Below are 20,359 nucleotides of genomic sequence, written 5' to 3'. Positions count from 1 at the left end.
GCTGCCCACCAGGCGTGGGGTGGTCCTCCGCCGCTCTGGGGCAGTCGAGCCCTTTCTTTCCTCGACTCCTAGTTAGGCCTCGCCTCGGCCTCTCCCATCTTCCTCACCTCCGACGCCTTATCCCGCTCTCTGGGCTGCAGCTGACTCTTGCGCCGGCCATTCCTCTGCTGCATCGAGAAGGAAGAGTCTGGAGCAGCAGCCGGCTGCACTATGTCAGCAGGAAAGAGTCCGGAACGGCCCCCGGTGGAGCCAAACTGCCAGCCTGGGGGAAACATCCAAGGATGGTGCCTCACCTTCCTGGCCCCTCTGCCCCTGGAGGCTCCGCCTCGTCTGCCCGCCGGGTGCCAGCCGCCCTGCTTGCCCCGGGGATACCTGGCTCCAGAGTGGCCCCCGGCAACAGCTTGATGAGGTCCCCCCGCTGGAAGCTGAGGAGGCTGTGGTCGTCAGTGAGGTAGCTTCGCAGGGCAATGACATAGCCGGAGTCCTGCAGGCGGGCGGGTGAGCGGCCAGCCCGCTTATGACTCCGTCCTGCCCGTCCCACCTGCTCCCCCGTTGGCATCACTCTCCACCAAGCGCCCCCAAGTTCCAGCCCCGCCCCAGGCAGCTTGAAGGAGCTTGGCTGACGGCCCCGAGACCAGGCAAACCAGACGGGGTACGACGCAGCGGTGCTGGAGGCCCCCCGCCCGGCCCCCCGCCGGCCCCCCGCCGGCCCGCACTTGCCTTCTTGAGCTCGCTCAGGAGCAGCTCAACCATGGCCTTGATGGCTCCCGCCCGGCCTGTGTGCAGCACCAGCTGTTCACTCGTCAGCGACAGCTCCAGGCTGGGGCCAGCCAGGCATTCTACGCCCAGCACCTCAGCGAAGCTGTGCAGAGGGTGGGGCGTGAGCTGGGGGCCGTCTCGCCAGCCCACCCCGCACCCCAGCCCAGGCTCACCTGTACGAGCAGAGAGTCTTCAGCTGCGGCTGGTCGGGGTGGAAGCTGGGGCCTCGGGTCACCTTGAGCAGTCTCAGCCCCCGGTGGGACACAGCCAGCAGCTGCACGTCGCTGCCACCCTCGCCCTGCCCGGAAGGTGGCTGGCTCATGGACAGGCTCCGGGCTCCCCGCCACCGTCCAAGACACCCTGGGGCTGCTCAGGCCAGTGCTGCTCTCCGTCGGTTCCACTGGGGCCCAGCCCACCCCCAGCTCTCGTCCTGCTGCAGAAGGCCAAGCCGGCCTCCAGCCTTGGGCGCTGCCACCCCCAGCCTCACTGACCGAGACGGGGAAGATGCGGGAGAAGTAATTGGCCCAGTTGTCCCTGGCGGCCACCACGATGCGCTTCTTGACACTGTCCTCAGCTGTGTCCAGGGAGTCCAGGCCCACCTCCAGGTCTCCTGTTGGGCAGAAATGGCCCCAGGCCGTCCTCAGGCTCCCTCACAGCGGGGACCCCAGAGCCTACTCCCTCCCTCTGGGCAGGCCCAACCCCTAGCGCTCCGGCTCCCTGACTCCAGGGTCCCTGGACCCTACGCAGCAGGTCTTTCATCCTGTGCCTCTCGTCCTGGGAGATCCGGATGCAGGACTCCGCAAAGGTGTCCCTCAGGATCTGGGGGCAAAGCCAGGCGGTCACCACCAGGTCCTGAGGCCACAGCCCACCCCAGAAGCAGCCACACGCGGAGGAAGAGCTGGAGAGCCCCATAGGCACGTGGGCGGAGCAGGGAGGGATGCCTGGCCTTCCAAGCCCAGGGCCACGTCCACCCGGAGCTCCCACCTGCCTCCCCCAAGCTGCTGGCCCTAGTCCGGCTGCTGCTCCTCTGTCAGCTGAGATAAGCTTCCCTGAAGGAACAGGACTTGGGGGAGGGGGGGGCAGCTACTGTAGAACTGGGGAGAACAGACGCAAGCATCCGGGAGCATCTAGACGTGGCAAAGGGACAAGCTCCAGCGAGCACCTGCTGTGTGCCGGGCCTGTGTTGGGTGCTGTATACGCTTTATTTTTAATCCTCGTCATAAGTCAAAAATGGTCCTTGTTCTGAGGGATGTTGTGAGGATTAAATAGACGAAGGCAGGGCTTGAAACACACCAGCGCCCTGCAAGTGGGGCTGTTCTCGTGCCTGGGGTGGGGGCGGTCTGTCTGTACACGTCCCAGGTGGGCTGGGCTCTCACCTGCTCACAGAGGAGCCTGAGGCAGTAGGGGTGGCTGAAGTTCTCCCGGGGGTAGAACACCTGGACGAGGGCAGGGGCGAGTGAGAGTGGGCAGGGACGGTGCCCCCGCCAGCCCCCCTCCCGCCCCACCTCTGCCTCCTGGGCCGGAGGAGGTGGGGCTGGGGAAGCAGCCCCCAATGTCTGTGTGTGGAGAGGAGATGCTGGGGCCCCAGGCTGGCGCCCCTACAGCCAGCGCCCCGTCCCCCACCCAGAGAGGCCAGGCTGCGGCCCGCCCTCGTGCCCACCTCCTTGCGCAGGAACAACCTCCAGGGGGCGCTGGCGTAGGAGAAGCACACGCTGCCCGAGGGCACGAGCAGCTGGGTGGAGATCCCCTGGTCCCCCATGAGCTCCGCAAAGCCTGGCGGATGGAGGGGCCGAAGGGCATCAGGCGAGGAGCTGCCCAAGCCGGAATGATGCGGGCACGGGGAGAGAAGACCCTCGGGCCACTAGGGCCCCACGTGGCCCAGCTCAGTCCACCTCCGCCGCCTCCCTCCCCCCGCTCCGCCCCATCTCCGGCCTCCGTCTCCAGCCTCCAACGTTCCCCGCTGTCCCTGCCGTGCGTGGGCCCTCCCTGACCACGTCAGCAGGGTCACTAAATTCCTGACGAGGCCCACGCCCTGTGACGGTCCCTCCATGCCAGACAGGCCCCAGGGGTGCCCGGGCCATGCCCCCCGCAGGAACGCGGAAGCTGGGGCTCCTCACCCACGGCTCCAAAGTCCGGAAGTGCGAGCAGCTGACCTCAGCCGAGAGCACTGAGAGGCCCTTGGGAATCCTGCCCGCGCCCCCCACAAAGCCCCCCTCCCGGGGATGTGGGGTTTCTTACCGTGCGGCTCAGCTGGAGGGGTCGCTGGGTCCCAGGATGGAGGCAGCGGAGGCGCTGGCGGAGGCGGGGGTCTCTGGGCAGCAGGTGGCTTCTGGCCAAACAGCTCTTGAAGGGGCCCCTGCTTCTCCTTGATGGATTTGGAGGGCACAAGCCATGGCTGGCCCTTGGGTCGAGGGGCCACAGCTGGCGGGGGGCCCTTCCCTGGGCTGGGGGACAGCGTCTGGGGAGGCACAGAGAATACACCCAGGCTGCGTTTACCCCCAGGAGCCTCAGGAGGACTCTGGAGCAGAGCGGCACGCTCTGGACAGGACGGGGCCTCACCGAGGGCAGCGAGGAGGCACCACGGATCCCCAGCTTAGCCAGGGCCTCATCCTTAGGGTTGTTTTTCTTCAGGAAGATTTGGGGGGGCTTCCTGAGAGGAGGAGGAGGAGGAGGTCAGGAGTCCACAAGGTGACTCTGGAGAGCGGGCAGCCCCGGCCGCCCTCCCCCTCCCCACCGCCGCTGGGGTGCACCTGGGTGGCTGCACGGGCACGGGCATGGGGCCTGGGCGGCTCTGGTATATGCGGATGATGTTGCGGATCTCCCTGCTGGGCTCTGCCTTCCGGGGCTCAGGGTCCGAGCTACGCACCACGGCTCTGCCCTCGGCCGGCTGGCGACCACCGCCAGGCCCCGCCTCTGTGGCTGGCTCAGCCTCAGCCTCCTGTGTAGCTTTGGCCCCATCTCGTGTCAGTGGCTTCTTCACTACCGGGGGAGGAGGAGGTGACGGCACTGACCAGAAAGAGAGGAAAGATGTGAGACTCTGTGCAGAGCCACAAAGCCTGGCCCACCCCCCTCTCCCCGCCACCTGCTCTCTGTTCCTCTTCTTCCGGCTCCTCCTCCTGCTCCTCCCCCTGGGGCATCTTCACCTTGGCCGGAGGCCTCATCGTCTTCACCTTGATCTGCGGCTGACCTGTAAATGCCCCAGATGGCCCTCTCTATTACTCTCCACCTGGCCCACCCATCTGGGCTCCTGGACAGGCCACACTGACCTAGAGGAATAGAGTGCACCCCGCCGTCCCCTGGCCAGGCTGGGGCGGTGGCTGAGTTTCTGTGTGGGATTGCCACCCCAAGGGCCCTCACCCAAGTTCTGGAAATAGTCCCGTTTCTGCCGGAAGCTCTTGGGCTGCCGGGGCCTGACTTCAGCCTCCTGTGAGGTCTCCTGTGGCAGGAAGGGAAAGAGAAGGAGCAGCCCTGCCGGACAAGCTGCCACTCGCAGAGCAAACCCACTTGGATCCGTGGGGCTGGGGCCTGGCGGCATCTTTTCTGCATCTTCCTGCGCCCCCCCACCCCGTGTCTCCCACTTCTGTGGCCTTGCAGCCTGCTGCCCCACCCCGGCCCTGCCACCTGCCTGGCCCCGGCTCGTCACCCTCAGGCCGGCACCTACCAGTTCCAGGTCACGCTCTGGCTCCTTCTCGGGGGTGGGTGTCTTCTTGGGCTTGGGGGTGATGGCTGGGGGTGGAGTCAGGGAGGCAGCTCCAGGGGCCTGGGCCTGGGCATGATGCTCCAGGGGCTGGCTCTGGCGCTGCTTTGCCTGTTGCTCCAGGGACAAGGCCATGGCCTGGGTGGTCATCTGCTGGGCCTGACGGGGGAAGGGTGGTGTGCCAGGTAAGAGCTGGCCTAGCCTCGCCCCACAGATCTGTACCCACTAGGCAATCCATGGGCCCTGCCCGTCCTCACCAGGATCAGCGCCTGCTGGTTGATGAAGTTCTGCTGCTGGACTGCCAGCTGTCTCGCGTCCACGCTGGGAAGCAGGGGCTGTGGCTGTGGCTGCGGCTGCGGCTGCGGCTGCGGTGGCACCACCACGGCTGCGAGAATGGCAGGCAGTCAGGGCGGACGAGCGCCATGGCTGAGCTCCCAGCCCTCTGCCCACTGTGCCCTCTAGGCCCCAGGCAACACCCTCCCTCCTCCAGTCCCTACCTGAGAAGGGACCCAGTGGCTATAGTCCAGCCTTACCTGGCATGGCGGGGACCGCCCCCATTGCTGGCATCATGGGCATGGGTGCAGGCATCATGGCTGGCTGGTATCCAGGCATCTGCATCATCCCTGAGTACACTGAGGGAACAGGGCCCCACCCCCAGGTCGGTCCCTACCTGGGCCCACACACGGCCTCCCTTTAGCCCCAGGCGAAGAGGAGAGTATGGGCCACCAGGGTGCTGGCCGGAGCTCTGATTGCAGCTGCATGGGGATCCCAGGCCATGCTTGCCTGTGTTGCTGGGCAGGGAGGCTCTGGATGGGTACTCAGCCCCGCACTCACCCACAGGGTAGCTGCCTTGCTGCATGGGCCCCATGGCGCCCCCTCCCTTCATGCGGCCACTCAGAGCCCTGCCTTGCTCCAGATCCTGAAGGGACAAAAGTCACAGGTCCCAAGGTCAGAGCTAGAGCCCTAGGAGGGATGGGAGGGGCAGCAGAGGCCCCAGGGGTGTAGGGGCAGCCGTGGGGTGGGGTCTGCGTGCAGGACACTCACGCTGAGGCACGGGGAGAAGAGGTGGTCCAGGAAGCCATCCAGATTCCCTGAGGTCTGGGACTCACCTGTGGAGGGTTACTGTCACCTGCCTGGGGCGTGGGGCTTCTGGCACCCCCATTCCCAGCACTCTGCCAACCTCAGTGTGCCCACTCCCAGCCTTACCTGTGCGACCCCTGCTGGGCAGAGTTAGGGCTGGGCCTGGAGGGGGACCTGGGGGCAGTGAGGGGGCCTGGATGCCAGGGGCCGGGGGGATGTCCTCGGCTCTGCAGGAGATAGTGGGCCCAGCTAAGGAGGTGCCCTGGCCGGGGAGTTCCCAGGTTGAGGCAAGGTGTAGAAGCTGCTGTGGAGGTCATCCCCATGCGGTGGGCGGAGGCTTGGGGGCGGGCGGGCTGGGCCTGTGGCAGCACCTGTGAACCCCCGCGGATGACAGGGTGGCTGAGGGGGTCACCTACGACAGGATAGGGACAGGAGCAGGCCAGGGGTGCTGTGGGTGGCACCTACAAGCCACGGGGGGCGATTGGGTAGCTGTGGGGACCGGCCGGGTCCCCCAGGTCCTCGGTCCGGCCTATCAGGTCCAGCACGAAGTCGCAGCCAGCCAAGTCCTGCCAGGAGTCCTTAGAGTGCAGTGACACAGACCAGCCACGCGGGGGCGGATCCAGGCCTCTGGGAGAGACAAGGGCACGTAGCAGAGGGTGGTCAGCCAGGAGGACGACCATCCGGAAGGGACAAGGACCTGAGGGTGGGCTGGGGGGAGGGGGTTGTGGAAGGGGACAGGAACCTGGCCGAGGACCCAGTTTCCCTCAGACAGCTCTCCTTTACCTGCAACTCACAGCCCTCTACTTCTACATTGGCTCTGATGCATTTATTCATTCAACTTGATGAGAATCTGGACCAGATCTAGCAGGTATACTCTCTACTTGCTCTCCGTCTTGAATCTACTGTCTGGACCCTGCCCACCTACCCCGCCCCCTCGCCCCCATCCCGCCCCCGGAAAGCAGGCTTTGGCCTTGGGCCTGCGGGAGCAGCCGCAGGAGGTACTTGGCGGGAGAGCGGGCTGGGAGCGTGAGGCGAACCAGGAGGCGGATGGCACAATGGCCAGCGTGGGCTACACTCGCCCGTCCCAGGCCCCGCACACCTGCTCTGCAGAATCCACCCGGCGAGCTGCTCCCCTGTGGTCCAGGACTCCACCTCGGCCGAGTAGCACTCCTCTGCAGGGACGAGGGGTAGGGGCAAGAGTGAGGGACAGCAGGGTCCACCCGGACGGGAAGGGGCTACTGTCCCGTGGCGGTTCCGAAAGCAGGAGAGCAGGGAGGTGAGGGTCACATCGGGAGGGCTGAGGCGGGAAGGGGGTCGAGGGAGGGCGAGAGTGCCGGGCAGGCCCCACTGTGGGCCTGGGGAGGCCCGAGAGGAGGCAGGCGTCACCGTTGAAGGTGAAGACATCCAGCGCCATGCGGCCCCGCCTCCATCCGGCTGTCCACTCGAGCTGGGTGGGCGGGTGGGCCCGCTCGGACCCAGGGGCCTGCTGTGTGTGCTCCAGGGCTCCCAGCAGCTTGTGCTGGCACAGTGCTGCCATGCCCCCGGGGGCCTGGTCGGACACAAATCTGCGGGCACAGCACAGGGCTGCCGTGGGTCTGGGGGTGGCCTGCTGGCCACACCCATGGGGCCCCCACCTGCCGGGCCCCTTACTTGAGCAGCGGCTTCTGCAGGGTGGACACTGGGGGTAAGGCGCTGAGCAGGACGGCCAGGAGGGCCCAGCCGCGCTGGCTCTGCTGCTCGTCCGGGTTGCGCCAGAGCTGGGCCGCGAGCTGGCTGAAGAGCTCGTTGCGCAGCCCCGGCCGGCACTGCCCCTGCCGCACCAGGTACTGGCCCATGGTCTGCTCCTGCCAGGGCTCCAGGGACCCGTCCCCCAGGAACCGCAGCATCTGCAGACACAGAGAGAGGGGAGGCAGGACGTGCGGGGCTCCCGGTGCCCGGCCAGCACCCCTTGCACGGGCCCACCCTGCCCCTCCCCAGTGTGTCACTCACCACCTTGTTGATATCCAGGGCATGCTGAGGGTTCTCACCGTCCAGTCGGGTCAGGGGTTTGGTCAGCAGCTGCCCAGGTCTGGGCAGGGATGGCTCCTGCAAGGAAGGAGGGCGACACGGCGCCTGAGCAGGGGCTGGTGTGTGCTGACCTGCCAGACACAGACCCGGGGGAGCCCCAAGGGAGCACGCGCCCTGCGAGAGGAAGAGGGGCCGGTGAGGAAAACCATCTTAAAAATACATCTCGGGGGGCTTCGCTGGTGGCGCAGCGGTTAAGAATCCGCCTGCCAGTGTAGGAGACACGGGTTCGAGCCCTGGTCCGGGAAGATCCCACATGCCGCAGAGCAGCTGGGCCCATGCACCACAACTGCTGAGCCTGTGCTCTCTAGAGCCCGCGAGCCGCAACTACTGAAGCCCGCGTGCCACAACTACTGAAGCCTGCGCGCCTGGAGCCTGTGCTCCGCAACAAGAGAAGCCACCGCAATGAGAAGCCCGCGCACCGTAACGAAGAGTAGCCCCCGCTCGCCGCAACTAGAGAAAGCCCGCGTGCCGCAACGAAGACCCAACGCAGCCAAAAATAAATAAATTTATTAAAAAAAAAAAAAGAAAAATACATCTCGGGACTTCCCTGGTGGTCCAGCAGTTAAGAGTCCACGCTCCCAATGCAGGGGGCCCGGGTTTGATCCCTGGTCAGGGAACTAGATCCCGCATGCCACAACTAAAAAAGGTCCCGCATACCACAAAAGATCCTGCACAGGCAACGAAGATCCCGTGTGCCGCAGCTAAGACCCAGCGCAGCCAAATAAATAAATATATATTAAAAAAAAAAAAACTCTCAATCACTCCTTCTGATTAGAAAACTAAAGCTCACGCATGCAGAAAACTCAGAAAACACTTAAAAGGATGAAGAATAAAAACCACCATTAACATTCCACTGCCAGATATAACCACAGTTAACATTTTCGCCTCTTTCTTTCTAGTCTTACTTTCTACGTGTAGGTACACACATCATCTCCCCACCCTCAAAATTAACAAAATTGGGATCATACTCTACGTGCAGTTTTGAATCCTGCTTTTGTTGCCAACAGTGTAGCCTGGACACTTTGCCTTGTCATTCAACATGCTTTAACTTCAATGGCAGGGCAGTGCCACAGGTGTAACCAAGGTGTGGCACTGCAGATAAGTAACCAGCACGTTTAGGTTCAACGGATTTTCGGAGCAACGCAGTTGCATCCACAGCCCCGCAACAGGAGATGGAGGAGGGGACTGGAGACAGAAGGACAGACACAGCTTCTGCCTGACGGGGGCTAACGTCTGGGGAGATGTGGGCATCAGCCGTGTACAGCTAAGGCCTGGGGGCCCACCTGAAAGCCGATGGAGATGAAGCTGGAGAAGGGGAACTGGTCGATGTCGGGTGGGAGGGTCAGGCTGGGCCGTGCGGGAACTTCTGGGGGCATGACCTCGGTGATGCTCTCGGCCAGGGTGTGCTGACGGCCTGGGATGACATAGGCGGCAGCCCAGAAACGCCCAGGTAAGGCGCCTGGCTCTGGCGCCGCCTCCACCTCTCAGCCTCAGCCCCCAGCTCCAGTGCAGAGGGAGCCGGGCAGTGAGCTGGGGGGACCCAGAGCATCAAAGGGAGGGACCACAGGGACAGAGCCTCCGCCCAGGAGGGGATCATGGCAAGAGCGACGCCCATCAGGACTCACCTTCCGCTGTCTTCAGCATGACAGCCAGCTCAGCCGGGATCTCCAAGCACCCCAGCTCCTAGCAGGGGGGAGCAATTGACCAGGAACTAAGGGAAGGGGCATAGGTACCCAGGGGCCCTCCTCACCCCCAGGGCTGTAAGCTTCCCCTCCAAAGACCAAGGATTCTAGTCTTGGACACTCAAACAAATAAAGCCCCCAGAGCCCTCAGAGGAAAACCAAGGGCACCCCAGGCCTCTTCTTGGGGGCACAATGGATGGGCCTGAGGGACAGGACCCACCTCGGCACCCTTGGGACCCCACGCTCCCCCTCAAGCCAGGCCAGGTTCAGCAGGCTCACAACCCAGCAGACACCCTCCAGCTTCCAGGCCACCTACCATGCTTGGCCCCTTCTTGGAGGTCCCGACTCTGTGCCAGCTACGCCGATGCCCAAGCTGCTGGGGGAGAGGCAGGAGGAGATGATGCCCCCGTGAGGTGTCACCAGGAGCTCCCTAGAGGCCCCTCCCCCACTCAGCAGTTCAGCGGCCCTCTCCTCCTCCCAGGAGGACCCCACACCAGTGGAGGAAGAGGTGAGGACCCAGGGGGCCAGCTGTCTGCCCCAAGCCCTCCAGAGCCCTCACTAGCCTTAGCGCCGTGGCTATCTCTGCCCGTCTACCAGGGCACCAGGAAGAGGAGGGAAGAAGGGAAGGGATGGTCCCAGGGGACAAAGTCCAGCCAGGGAGGGACCAGAGAGGGGGGCAGTATGTGGGCATTGACCTTTGAGCTGCTTTATGGCCCTCAGATTGGAGTCACTGGGCAAGAGGGGAACAGTCCAAGGGAGGCCTGGAGGGGATGGGAGCCACCCCCAGCCAGCAGGGGAGAGTCAGGCCCTGGCAGTGGGCAGCCATGAAGGAAGGCGACAACCTCCTGGAGGCCCCAGGCTACCCCCGCCAGGCAGAGGGGAACGGAAGGAGCTCCACCAGCAATGGTCTCCAAGGCCTCGGCCCTTGTGCGGCTGGGCTTGAAGGGTGGACACCGTCGGGATTTGGCCGACGTGGCCGGCAGGGCTGCCTGGCTTCTCCCCTGAGCTGCCCGGGGCAGGACCCATCCATGTGCTTCACCTGCCCTCTCCGCTGTCTCCAGAGCAGGTGCCGGCCCGCCAGCAGGATGGTGTTCAGCTGCCCCAGAGCTGCCCGCCGCCGGAGGTACCACTTCCTGGAGGGCGGGAAGGGGGTCGGTGAGGAGTCCAAACTCACACCCGATACCTGAATCCTCCAAGCCAAGACATGAATGTAAAATCGGACCCCAGGGAAGCCCCCAGCTGCCTCAGGGAAGCAACAGGGAAAGGACACGACACTTTGAAAGACCAGCAGGTAAACTGAGATGCTGTTGTGCCCAAGGGATTAAGATCTGGGACCCTGGAGCCGACCACCCGGGCTCGTTCCCCTACTGTTTAGTCACTGCGGTCCTGGATAAGTTACTTTACCTCTCTGGGTTTTTTTTGCTTTTGTTTTTGGCCATGCCGCATGGCATGTGGAATCTGAGTTCCCCGACCAGGGATCAAACTCGGCCCTGGCAGTGAAAGCGCTGAGTCCTAACCACTGGACCGCCAGGGAATTCCCTACTTTACCTCTCTGTGTTTTATTTTCAGCATCTCTAAAATGAGAACTAGGGCTTCTCTGGTGGTGCAGTGGTTAAGAATCCGCCTGCCAATGCAGGGGACACGGGTTCGAGCCCTGGTCCGGGAAGATCCCACATGCCGCGGAGCAACCAAGCCCGTGCGCCACAACTACGGAGCCTGCGCTCTAGAGCCTGCGAGCCACAACTACTGAAGCCCACGTGCTGCAACTATTGAAGCCCGTGCGCCTGGAGCCCGTGCTCCACAACGAGAAGCCACCACAGTGAGAAGCCTGTGCACCGCAACGAAGAGCAGCCCCCGCTCGCCGCAGCTAGAGAAAGCCCACGCGCAGCAGTGAAGACCCAACACAGCCAAAAATAAATAAATAAAATAAATAAATTTATTTTTAAAATAAATAAATAAAATGAGAACTACTGTAATGCTTGCCCCACAATAAGATGAAATGAATTAAAATGTGTGTTTGGAATAGAGTCTGGCATATTATTATTTAAGAAGCAGAACTTCTAAAAAATGAAAAAATAACACATTCACTGGAAGTCTAATGGGAGATCCCGGAAGAGACAATATCTTTGAGAATTTTCCAGATATAGGAAAGACCAGACTCCTCAATGAAGGAGCCCTGAGCATGATAAATATTTAAAAATAAATCTATATATACTATTAGACATAACATAGATAAACAACAAGGATCTACTGTATAGCACAGGGAACTAATTTAATATCTTGTAATTACCTATAATGGAAAAGAATCTGAAAAAGAATATATATATATGTATATATTTGTAACTGAATCATTTTGCTGTACACCTGAAACACTGTAAATCACTATACTTCAATAATAAAAATAAATAAATCTACAGCTTTTGTACATAAAAGGACACTATCAAGAGAATGAAAAGAGGGCTTCCCTGGTGGCGCAGTGGTTGGGAATCAGCCTGCCAATGCAAGGGACACGGGTTCAAGCCCTGGTCCGGGAAGATACCACATGCCGCGGAGCAACTAAGCCCGTGCACCACAATTACTGAGCCTACGCTCTAAAGCCCGCGAGCCACAACTACTGAGCCCATGTGCCACAACCACTGAAGCCTGCATACCTAGAGCCCATGCTCCACAACACAACAAGCCACCGCAGTGAGAAGCCCACACACTACAACAAAGAGTAGCCTCCGCTCGCTGCAACTAGAGAAAGCCCACGTGCAGCAACGAAGACCCAATGCAGCCAAAAATGAATAATAAATCAAATAAATAAAAAATTAAAAAATTTTTTTAATTTAAAAAAGAGAATGAAGACAACCCACGTAATGGGAGACTACTTGAAAAATCACATATTTGATAAGGGTTTAATATCCAGAATATATAAAGAACTCCTACAACTCAATGAGAAAAAAAACAACCCAATTAAAAAGCAGGCAGAAGCGGACTTCCCTGGTGGCACAGTGGTTAAGAATCCGCCTGCCAACGCAGGGGACAAGGGTTTGAGCCCTGGTCCGGGAAGATCCCACATGCTGTGGAGCAACTAAGCCCGTGCGCCACAGCTACTGTGCTCTAGAGCCCACAAGCCACAACTACTAAAACCGCGAGCCACAACTACTGAGCCCGTGTGCCACAACTATTGAAGCCCGTGCGCCTAGAGCCTGTGCTCCGCCAAAAGAGAAGCCCACGCACCGCAACAAAGAGCAGCCCCCCATTCACTGCAACTAGAGAAAGCCCGCGTGCAGCAACGAAGACTCGACACAGCCAAAAATAAATAAATTACAAAAGAAAAAAAAAAAAGCAGGCAGAGGACTTGAATAGACATTTCTCCAAAGAGATACACAAATGGCCAAGAAGTACATGAAAAGATGCTCAACATCATTAGTCATTAAAGAAATGCAAATCAAAACCACAATGAGGGCTTCCCTGGTGGTGCAGTGGTTGAGAGTCTGCCTGCCAATGCAGGGGACACGGGTTCGAGCCCTGGTCTGGGAGGATCCCACATGCCGCGGAGTGACTGGGCCCGTGAGCCACAATTGCTGAGCCTGCGCGTCTGGAGCCTGTGCTCCGCAGCAAGAGAGGCTGCGATAGTGAGAGGCCCGCGCGCCGCGATGAAGAGTGGCCCCCACTTGCCGCAACTGGAGAAAGCCCTCGCACAGAAACGAAGACCCAACACAGCCATGAATAAAATAAATAAATAAAAATAAAAAAATAAACAGGAGCTGTTGTTTAAAAAAAAAAAAAAAAACCACAATGAAATACCACCTCACACCCACTAGGATGGCCATAATTTAAAAAGCAGAAAATAACAAGTATTGGCAAAGATGCAGAGAAATTGGAACCTTCACACATTGCTGGTAGGAATATAAAATGGTGCAGCCACTGTGGAAAACAGTTTGGCAATTCCTCAAAAAGGTAAAGACAGAATTACCATATAACTCAGGATTTCCACTCCCAGGTAAAGACCCAAAAGAACCAAAAGCAGAAACTTGAACAGTTACTTGTACCCTTGTGTTCATAGCAGCCTTATTCACAATAAGCCAAAAGGTAGAAACAACCCACATGCCCGCTGACAGATAAGTGGATAAACAAAATGCGGTCCATCCACACAATGGAACAATTTTCAGCCATAAGAAAGACATGAAGTTCTGACACATGTTACGACAGGGACGAACCCTGAAAACAGTAAGCCAGATGTAAAAGGAATTTGTATGAGTCAACTTAGACGGCATATCTAGAATAGGCAAATTCACAGAAACGGCAAGTATACTGGAGGTTACCAGGGGCTGGAGGGAAGGGAGAGTGAGGCGTCATTGCTGAACGGGTATAGAGTTCCTGCTGGTGATGAAAACGTTTTGGAAACATATAGTGGTGACGGGTGCCCCCTTCTCCGAGGCTTCCCTGGTGTCCACGGCACTGCCTTCATTTTGTTCTCAGTCCTTAAACAATCCCCTTTGGGGCGACTGGCAGCTGGTTTACTGTCTGCATCTGACTCCCCAGCCAGCCTGGAAGGCACCATCTCTGTGCCTGTGTGAAGATGCTGGCACCTTCCTCCCTGTGTTGCCAGCAACTGGCCCAGGGTAGATGGAGAAGGTGGTCAACCAACAGCTGTTGGATGGATGAGTGAAGACGGGCAGTGAAGGGTGAGTGGGGCTGGAGCTAAGGAGGTGAGAAGGGCGAGGGGAGCATCGTAGGACCACGAAGCCCAAAGAGCCTGGAGTGTAAAAGTCCGGCCTACGTCGAGGCTGGAGAGGTAGGTAGGGCCTCACACAACCTGATTCACGCTTTTAAAAGAGTATTCTTGCTGCAGAGTGGAGAATAGACTAGAAAAAAGAACAGTCAAGGAGTCAAGACCGCAGGTTTGAGTGGCCTAGCAGATAATGAGCTTCTCGTGGCTGGGGGTATTCAAGCAGAGGCGGCATGGTGGGGATGTCAGCAAGGAGAGTCCAGTGCTGATGGGAAGCAGGCAGACTAGCCTTGAGGCCCTACGCCTCCCCGACCCTGCCCCACCACCATGAGGAGGCCTACAGTCTCGCCCCACTCTGCACACCTGGCCTGGAGCCCACGCACGCAAATCTGTGGTAGGAGGCGAAGGCGTTGACGGGAGAGGCTGGTGCAGAGGCCTCGGTGCAGGGTGAGCAGGGCCTGGGCGCGCTGCTGGGCCCGGTGCCGCTCCAGCCGCTGCCAGCCCAGCTCCCGCAGTAGCACCTGGGGGCAGAGGTTTGGGCTGGGGGCAGGCCAGGTGGCTGGGGACCACCCTGCCCTTCTCCCGAGGCCTCAGCCTCCTCCCTTCTGCCAGACAATTGATTCTACTGGGGTGCCCGGGACACCCGGCCCACTCCATCTCCCCACCACCCAGAAGGACCACCAAATCATGAGTTGGTCCCAGAATGCTCCTCCCACTTTCCAGCCATACCTGCTTCCCTGCTCATACACACCACCCACCTGGGTGGCTCCCAGGTGACAGAGGGGCGACTCAGCCCCGAACACCTGGTTCAGGATGGCGCCACATCTTTCCCGGCCAGAGAGCTCTTCCTGCCCCTCTGTCCCCAGGGCCCGGAACCTGCCCCAAGGACGGAGAACCGAGGTCGGAACAAGCACAGCGGGGACCTCCCTCCACACTCATTTGAACCCCTCGGGGTCTATTCGGTCTATAAGTCATTCAACAATGATTTGGAAAGCACCTACTATGTGCCAGGCACCCAGGAGAGTTTTGCTGAGAGGAGGAGGGGCGGGTGAATGCACAGAGGCGTGGAGAGGTGTGCGGGTGACCAACAGTGAAAGGAGATGCAGATGGAGGGAGAGGAGGAGAGACAGAGAGAATGGAAGGAGGGAGGGTTGGACGTCAGGCCCAGGGTCCCTGGGAAAGTGTGTCCATTCCCCGCTCCCGAAAAAGCCCCAGGTCCGCCAGCCACTCCAGGGGGCCTTCCTAGTGAGCCCTGGCCCTGAGGTGCCTGCGCCCCGGGCTGCCCGCACCCTGGGCCCCTACCTGGCCAGGAAGGCCTGGAAGGGCACGCGAACGGGGAAGTTGGTGCTGCGGGTACACACGGCCTCCAGGATGCCCGCCTGGCGCAGTTGCTCTGCCACGTGACCCACATCAAAGAGGCCCGGAAGCTGTGGCCACGGGGCAGAGCCAAGGAGAGCTGAGTTGAGGGGCTCAGAGCTGTGGGGAAGCTGGGGCAGGGCCGAGGAGGGCTGAGGGGGGCAGGGCAGGGGTGGGAGGGCTCTGGCGCCAGGTGCGGGGAGAGCTCACCTTTCCCGGGTTGGGGTTGAGGCACTGGATGAAATAGACATGGCTCCTGGTGGGTGGAAAGGGGGGTCACTTGAGCACAGACTGGCCCCTCCATTCAAACTCCCTGGAGTTGAGTGTGGGGGGCCCTAGTCTCACCTGCCCAGCCGGGCTAGGAGGTCCCCCAGGGAATGCTGGAAGCGAGAGGCCAGCGTGGGTTTGCCTGGTCCTTCCCCAGACTCGGGCTCTGCTTCCTGGAACAGGCTACCCACCAGCTGTGGGGTGAGAGGGGGCCAAGCCAGCTCACCTGGGCCTGTCCAGCCTGCCCCTCACCCCGACCCCCAGGGAGCCAGGGTGGGCCGGCCAAAGGTTCAAGGTGCCAGGGGCTTGAAGGCCAGCTCCTTGGGCAAGGCTGTCCGGGTGGGGAGGGCAGAATGGGGGGACAGGGGGGCCGGCAGGGGCACCTGGAGCTGGCTCTGGGCAAGCATTTCCACCACAGCAGGGTCAAGATGATCCTGGTTTCTGTTTAAAAACTTGTGAACCTGCAAGAGATAATGTGAGCAGGGGGGAGGCGAAGTCAAGGAGAGAAGGCTGGGTGTGGAAGCCAGTCCCTTTGCAAAATACTACAGCCTCTCCCCTCTGAGTTATAAGGCCACCTTTGACACAACACTGTAAGTCAACTATACTTCAATAAAAAAAAATTTTACAAAGGCCCCTTTTGAAGTTGGACTCATCTCACACCACGTACCAAAATTAACTCAAAATGAATGGATCAAAGACCCAGATGTAAGACCTGAAACTATAAAACTCTTAGAAGAAAACAAAGGGAGAAAGCTTCATGACATTGGACTTGGCAATAATTTCCTGAATATGACACTAAAAGCACAGGCAACAAAGGAAAAATAGATAAACTGGATTTCATTAAAACGAAAAACTTTTGTGTATCAAAATACAGTATTAAGAGGGTGAAAAGACAGCCCACAAAATAAGAGAAAATATCACATATCAGATACGGGTTTAATATCCAGATTATGTAAAGAACTCCTACAACTTAACAACAACAAAAAAATAAAACAACTCAATTCAGAACTTCCCTGGTGGCACAGTGGTTAAGGATCTGCCTGCCAATGCAGGCGGTACTGGTTCGATCCCTGGTCCAGGAAGATCCCACATGCCGCGGAGCAACTAAGCCCATGCCCCACAACTACTGAGCCCACATGCCACAACTACCGAAGCCCACGCGCGTAGAGCCCGTGCTCCGCAACAAGAGAAGCCACCGCAATGAGAAGGACGCGCACCTCAACGAAGAGTAGCCCCCGCTCGCTGCAACTAGAGAAAGCCTGCGCGTGGCAACGAAGAACCAAGGCAGCCAAAAATAAATAAATAAATAAATAAACCCCAAACCAACTCAATTCAAAAATGGGCAAAGGACTTGAATAGATATTTCTCCAAAGAAGATACACAAATGGCCAAGAAGCACATGAAAAGATGCTTGACATCGTTAGTCATTAGAGAAATGCAAATCAAAACCGCAATGAGATACCACTTCACACCCACTAGGATGACTATAATTTTAAAAAACGGAAAATAACAAGTATTTGCAAGGATGTAGAAAAACTGGAACCCCCCATACATTGTTGGTGGGACTATAATATGGTACAATCACTGAGGAATAGTTTGGTGGCTCCTCAAAAAGGTAAACATAGAATTACCATATGACCCAGCAAACCTACTCCTAGGTAGATACCCAAAAGAATTGAAAGCAGTGACTCAAACAGTTACTTGTACACCCATGTTCACAGCAGCATTATTCACAATAGCCAAAAAGGTGGAAACAATTCATGTCCATCAGCAGATGAATGGATAAACAAAATGTGGTCTAAACATACAACGGAGTATTATTCAGCCATAAAAAGGAAGGAAATTCTGACACATGCTACAACATGGATGGACCTTGGAAGCATTATGCTTAATGCAACGTCAGACACATAAGGATTTTGTGTGTGTGTGTGTGTTATGATTCCACTTACATAAGAATAGGCAAATTTATAGATACAGAAAGTAGATTAGATATTACCAGAGTCTGAGGAAGGGGGAATTGGAGCTTAGTGTTTAATGGGTAAGTTGTTTCTGTTTGGGATAATGAAAAAGTACTGGAAATGGACAGCAGTGATGGTTACACAACGTTGTGAATGTACTTAAAGACACTGAAATGTACACTTAAAAATGGTTAGAATGGGAAATTTTATGTTGTGTATATTTTACCACATTTTTTTAAAGGCCGCCTTTGTCACATACCCAGTTCTTTGTTACACTCTTGGGTCTGTTTATTGGGTTTTCAATTCTGTCCCATTGATGGGTCTGCTCCTTATCAATACCATACTCTTTTAATTACTAGAGCTTTAAAATATGTTTTAATATCTGATAGAGCAAATTCCTCCATAATCATTTGCTTTTTATATCTTATTAGCTATTCTCATGCATTTATTTTCCATATAATACTTCAGAATAATTTTGTTAAAATTCACCTCTCCTTCTCTCATAAAAGCCCCATTGGAGTATTGTCTGGAATTATATGACTTTTCTAGATTAACTGGGAAAGAGTGAACAATATAGGGCTCTCCAATAGGAATGTGGCTTTCCCCTCCATTTTTAAGTCTTGTTTTGTGACCTTCAATACAATTTTATAGTTTTCTTTAGTCAATCTCCTTCTGTTTCTTCCTTTTTTCTTTTAGATGTGATTTTTTGTTTTTGAGGTATAATTGACATATACTCCTTGTGTTTCACGTGTGGATAACTCCTGTGTAGTTTGTTTGTTTTCTTCTACAACCAGAGCATGTCACCTCCTCCAGGAAGCCTTACCTGACTTGCCCCACCTCAAACCAGTCACCTGGTCCTAGCCTTTAAACCAGGCCCCCTCCCCTCAGCAGCTCTCCTCCTGGGTAGGTGTGCAGTAGTCATGAAACTCATAAAGGGGAGAGGAGAATCCCTTCAGTGAGCACCTAGTATCTGCCAGGCACCTGCCCCGCCATTTCCATGTAATTGCATTAATCCTCAGGACAATGCTATAGGATGGACTCCCATTCCCATTTTACAGATGAGGAAATGGAGGCTCAGAAGGAGAAGTAGACTGCCTGAGGTTATCAGAGCCAGGTCCCATGCATACACTCTGCCCCTCTTGGTCTGGAGGGTCCCAAGGCCTTGACCCTCCCCACCCCATAATGCCCACCCAGAACTCAGTAAGTCATGCACTAGGTGAGGCCAAGGGCCCAGGTGGGGACAGATGGCCAAGCCTTGGAAGGGGCCTCCCCACACCTACCCCTCTCACCCGTCAGGTGACTCCCCAGGGTCACATTGCCCTCACAGATTCACCCTGATACCTGGTAGGTGACGGTCCCAGCGTAATGCCGCACGGTGAAGATGGGAAGGGGTAGCTGGGGCTTGGTGTAGCGCGGGTGGTCGCCGTGGTGGTAGTGGCACTTCTGCAGGAAGGTGTGGTCCGTGGCCTGATAAGAGGAAGAGCTTCTCAGGCCTTTGCAGGTGCCATTCCCCTGCTGGGACTGTGCTTCTCTCCCCTGCCCCCCAAAACCACAGGCACTGAACAGAAGGTGAGCTTTGGTTTTGGTCCCCAAACTTCTTTTTTAGGAAGAGTCACTCCATATCTGAGTCCTTATAAAGGGCACAGCTTCTGTTCCAGGGACTATTTTGAACAACTGGTTCCCATTTGAGAAAAAAACACAGTAGCCTTGTATACCTCAGTCAATAAGATTTGGCGGCTTAGAGGATCCTTGATGAAATCATTTAAAAGAAATGGGGCTGGGGGAACTTTAAGGCAGATTTAGCAATCACTCCTGGGAGTCTGGTCTCACAGTTACATGTGTTTCTGAACAAGTCTTTCAAAGATACTTTTAAAAACCCATCCGGTAAGAGATTATTTTAAAGTGCTAAGGAACTTATAACAACAAATACTTGGGGAAACCCTCACAAGCCCCTCATGGGGCCAGCACAGCCCCCACAACCCTGCCCCTCAGGCACAATTGTCCCCCTTCTGCAGCGAGGACTCTTGGAGAAGTCGGGAATCTCACTCAGGATCACCCAGAGACAGGATTTGAACCCAGTTTGGCCGCTGCCTTCCCAAACTGTGCTGAGGGCCTGTGGGCAGGGTCCCAGGACCTCAGCACTTTATTGCTCCCCTGGGAGTTCCTGCTGGCTTTGGCCTGGCCACCAGGGCCCCCACTCCTTGTCCCCGACACTGGGGGCTCACCTGGGACAGCCATGTCTGGGCATCCAGGATACTCAGGAGGCTGTGGGGCTGGTCTACCAGGAGGTCCAGGCAGGACTCCTGCGGAGGCTGGGGGATGGGCACCCAGGGCAACATCTCCCGCCGACACTCCTCCTGGGAAAAGCCAGCATTTAGTTTACAGAGACCACCCATGTTCATGGGGGGACCTCATCTGAGCCAGAGCAGGGATGGCCCTCCCACTTTACAGATGAGTAAACTGAGGCTCAGAAGGACTGAGACGGTCCATAGCAAGGGGGCTTTGGGGCAGAGCTCTCGGTGTAGTGCCTTCTCTTTACCAGGGATGGCCTCTGTTCTGGGAAACAGCTGAGTGTCCCCCTGCCACCTCCATGCCCAGCTCCCCATACCTCCTCCTGGGCCAGAAGCATCTGGCTGGAGAAGAGCTGCAGGCGCTCGCTGGCGAGATTGTTGCACAGCTGCTCCAGGCCGTTGACCCGCAGTGCCTGGGGGGGCGCGTGGGCAGTGAGGTGGGCACCCACACGAGGTGGGGGCACAGGGCAGCTGGTCGGGGGGCT

General features: G+C 57.6%; 1 protein-coding gene across 1 annotated transcript in view; it reads right to left on the bottom strand.

The window, feature by feature from the left end:
• The window catches only part of MYO15B (myosin XVB), a 32,998-nt gene that overhangs the window by 5,741 nt on the left and 6,898 nt on the right, over window positions 1-20,359 (bottom strand). Inside the window, 37 exon segments of the mRNA XM_059908403.1 lie at window positions 108-262; window positions 373-484; window positions 721-862; window positions 933-1,057; window positions 1,251-1,369; window positions 1,503-1,578; window positions 2,136-2,195; window positions 2,420-2,532; window positions 2,998-3,217; window positions 3,319-3,409; window positions 3,510-3,765; window positions 3,842-3,946; window positions 4,117-4,195; window positions 4,403-4,615; window positions 4,714-4,841; window positions 4,990-5,088; window positions 5,291-5,375; window positions 5,495-5,565; window positions 5,663-5,763; window positions 6,002-6,163; window positions 6,636-6,708; window positions 6,923-7,101; window positions 7,187-7,422; window positions 7,526-7,621; window positions 8,887-9,017; window positions 9,229-9,286; window positions 9,602-9,715; window positions 10,325-10,418; window positions 14,366-14,523; window positions 14,761-14,878; window positions 15,305-15,429; window positions 15,569-15,614; window positions 15,704-15,819; window positions 16,009-16,086; window positions 18,925-19,050; window positions 19,809-19,940; window positions 20,192-20,287. Of these exon segments, the coding sequence (XP_059764386.1) occupies window positions 108-262; window positions 373-484; window positions 721-862; window positions 933-1,057; window positions 1,251-1,369; window positions 1,503-1,578; window positions 2,136-2,195; window positions 2,420-2,532; window positions 2,998-3,217; window positions 3,319-3,409; window positions 3,510-3,765; window positions 3,842-3,946; window positions 4,117-4,195; window positions 4,403-4,615; window positions 4,714-4,841; window positions 4,990-5,088; window positions 5,291-5,375; window positions 5,495-5,565; window positions 5,663-5,763; window positions 6,002-6,163; window positions 6,636-6,708; window positions 6,923-7,101; window positions 7,187-7,422; window positions 7,526-7,621; window positions 8,887-9,017; window positions 9,229-9,286; window positions 9,602-9,715; window positions 10,325-10,418; window positions 14,366-14,523; window positions 14,761-14,878; window positions 15,305-15,429; window positions 15,569-15,614; window positions 15,704-15,819; window positions 16,009-16,086; window positions 18,925-19,050; window positions 19,809-19,940; window positions 20,192-20,287 (4,488 nt within the window).

The sequence above is a fragment of the Balaenoptera ricei genome, chromosome 20, assembly GCF_028023285.1.
Source record: "Balaenoptera ricei isolate mBalRic1 chromosome 20, mBalRic1.hap2, whole genome shotgun sequence".
NCBI classification, from domain to species: Eukaryota; Metazoa; Chordata; class Mammalia; order Artiodactyla; family Balaenopteridae; genus Balaenoptera; species Balaenoptera ricei.
The sequence above is the reverse complement of the archived record's forward strand: the minus strand, read 5'-3'. Positions and strand labels throughout refer to the sequence as shown.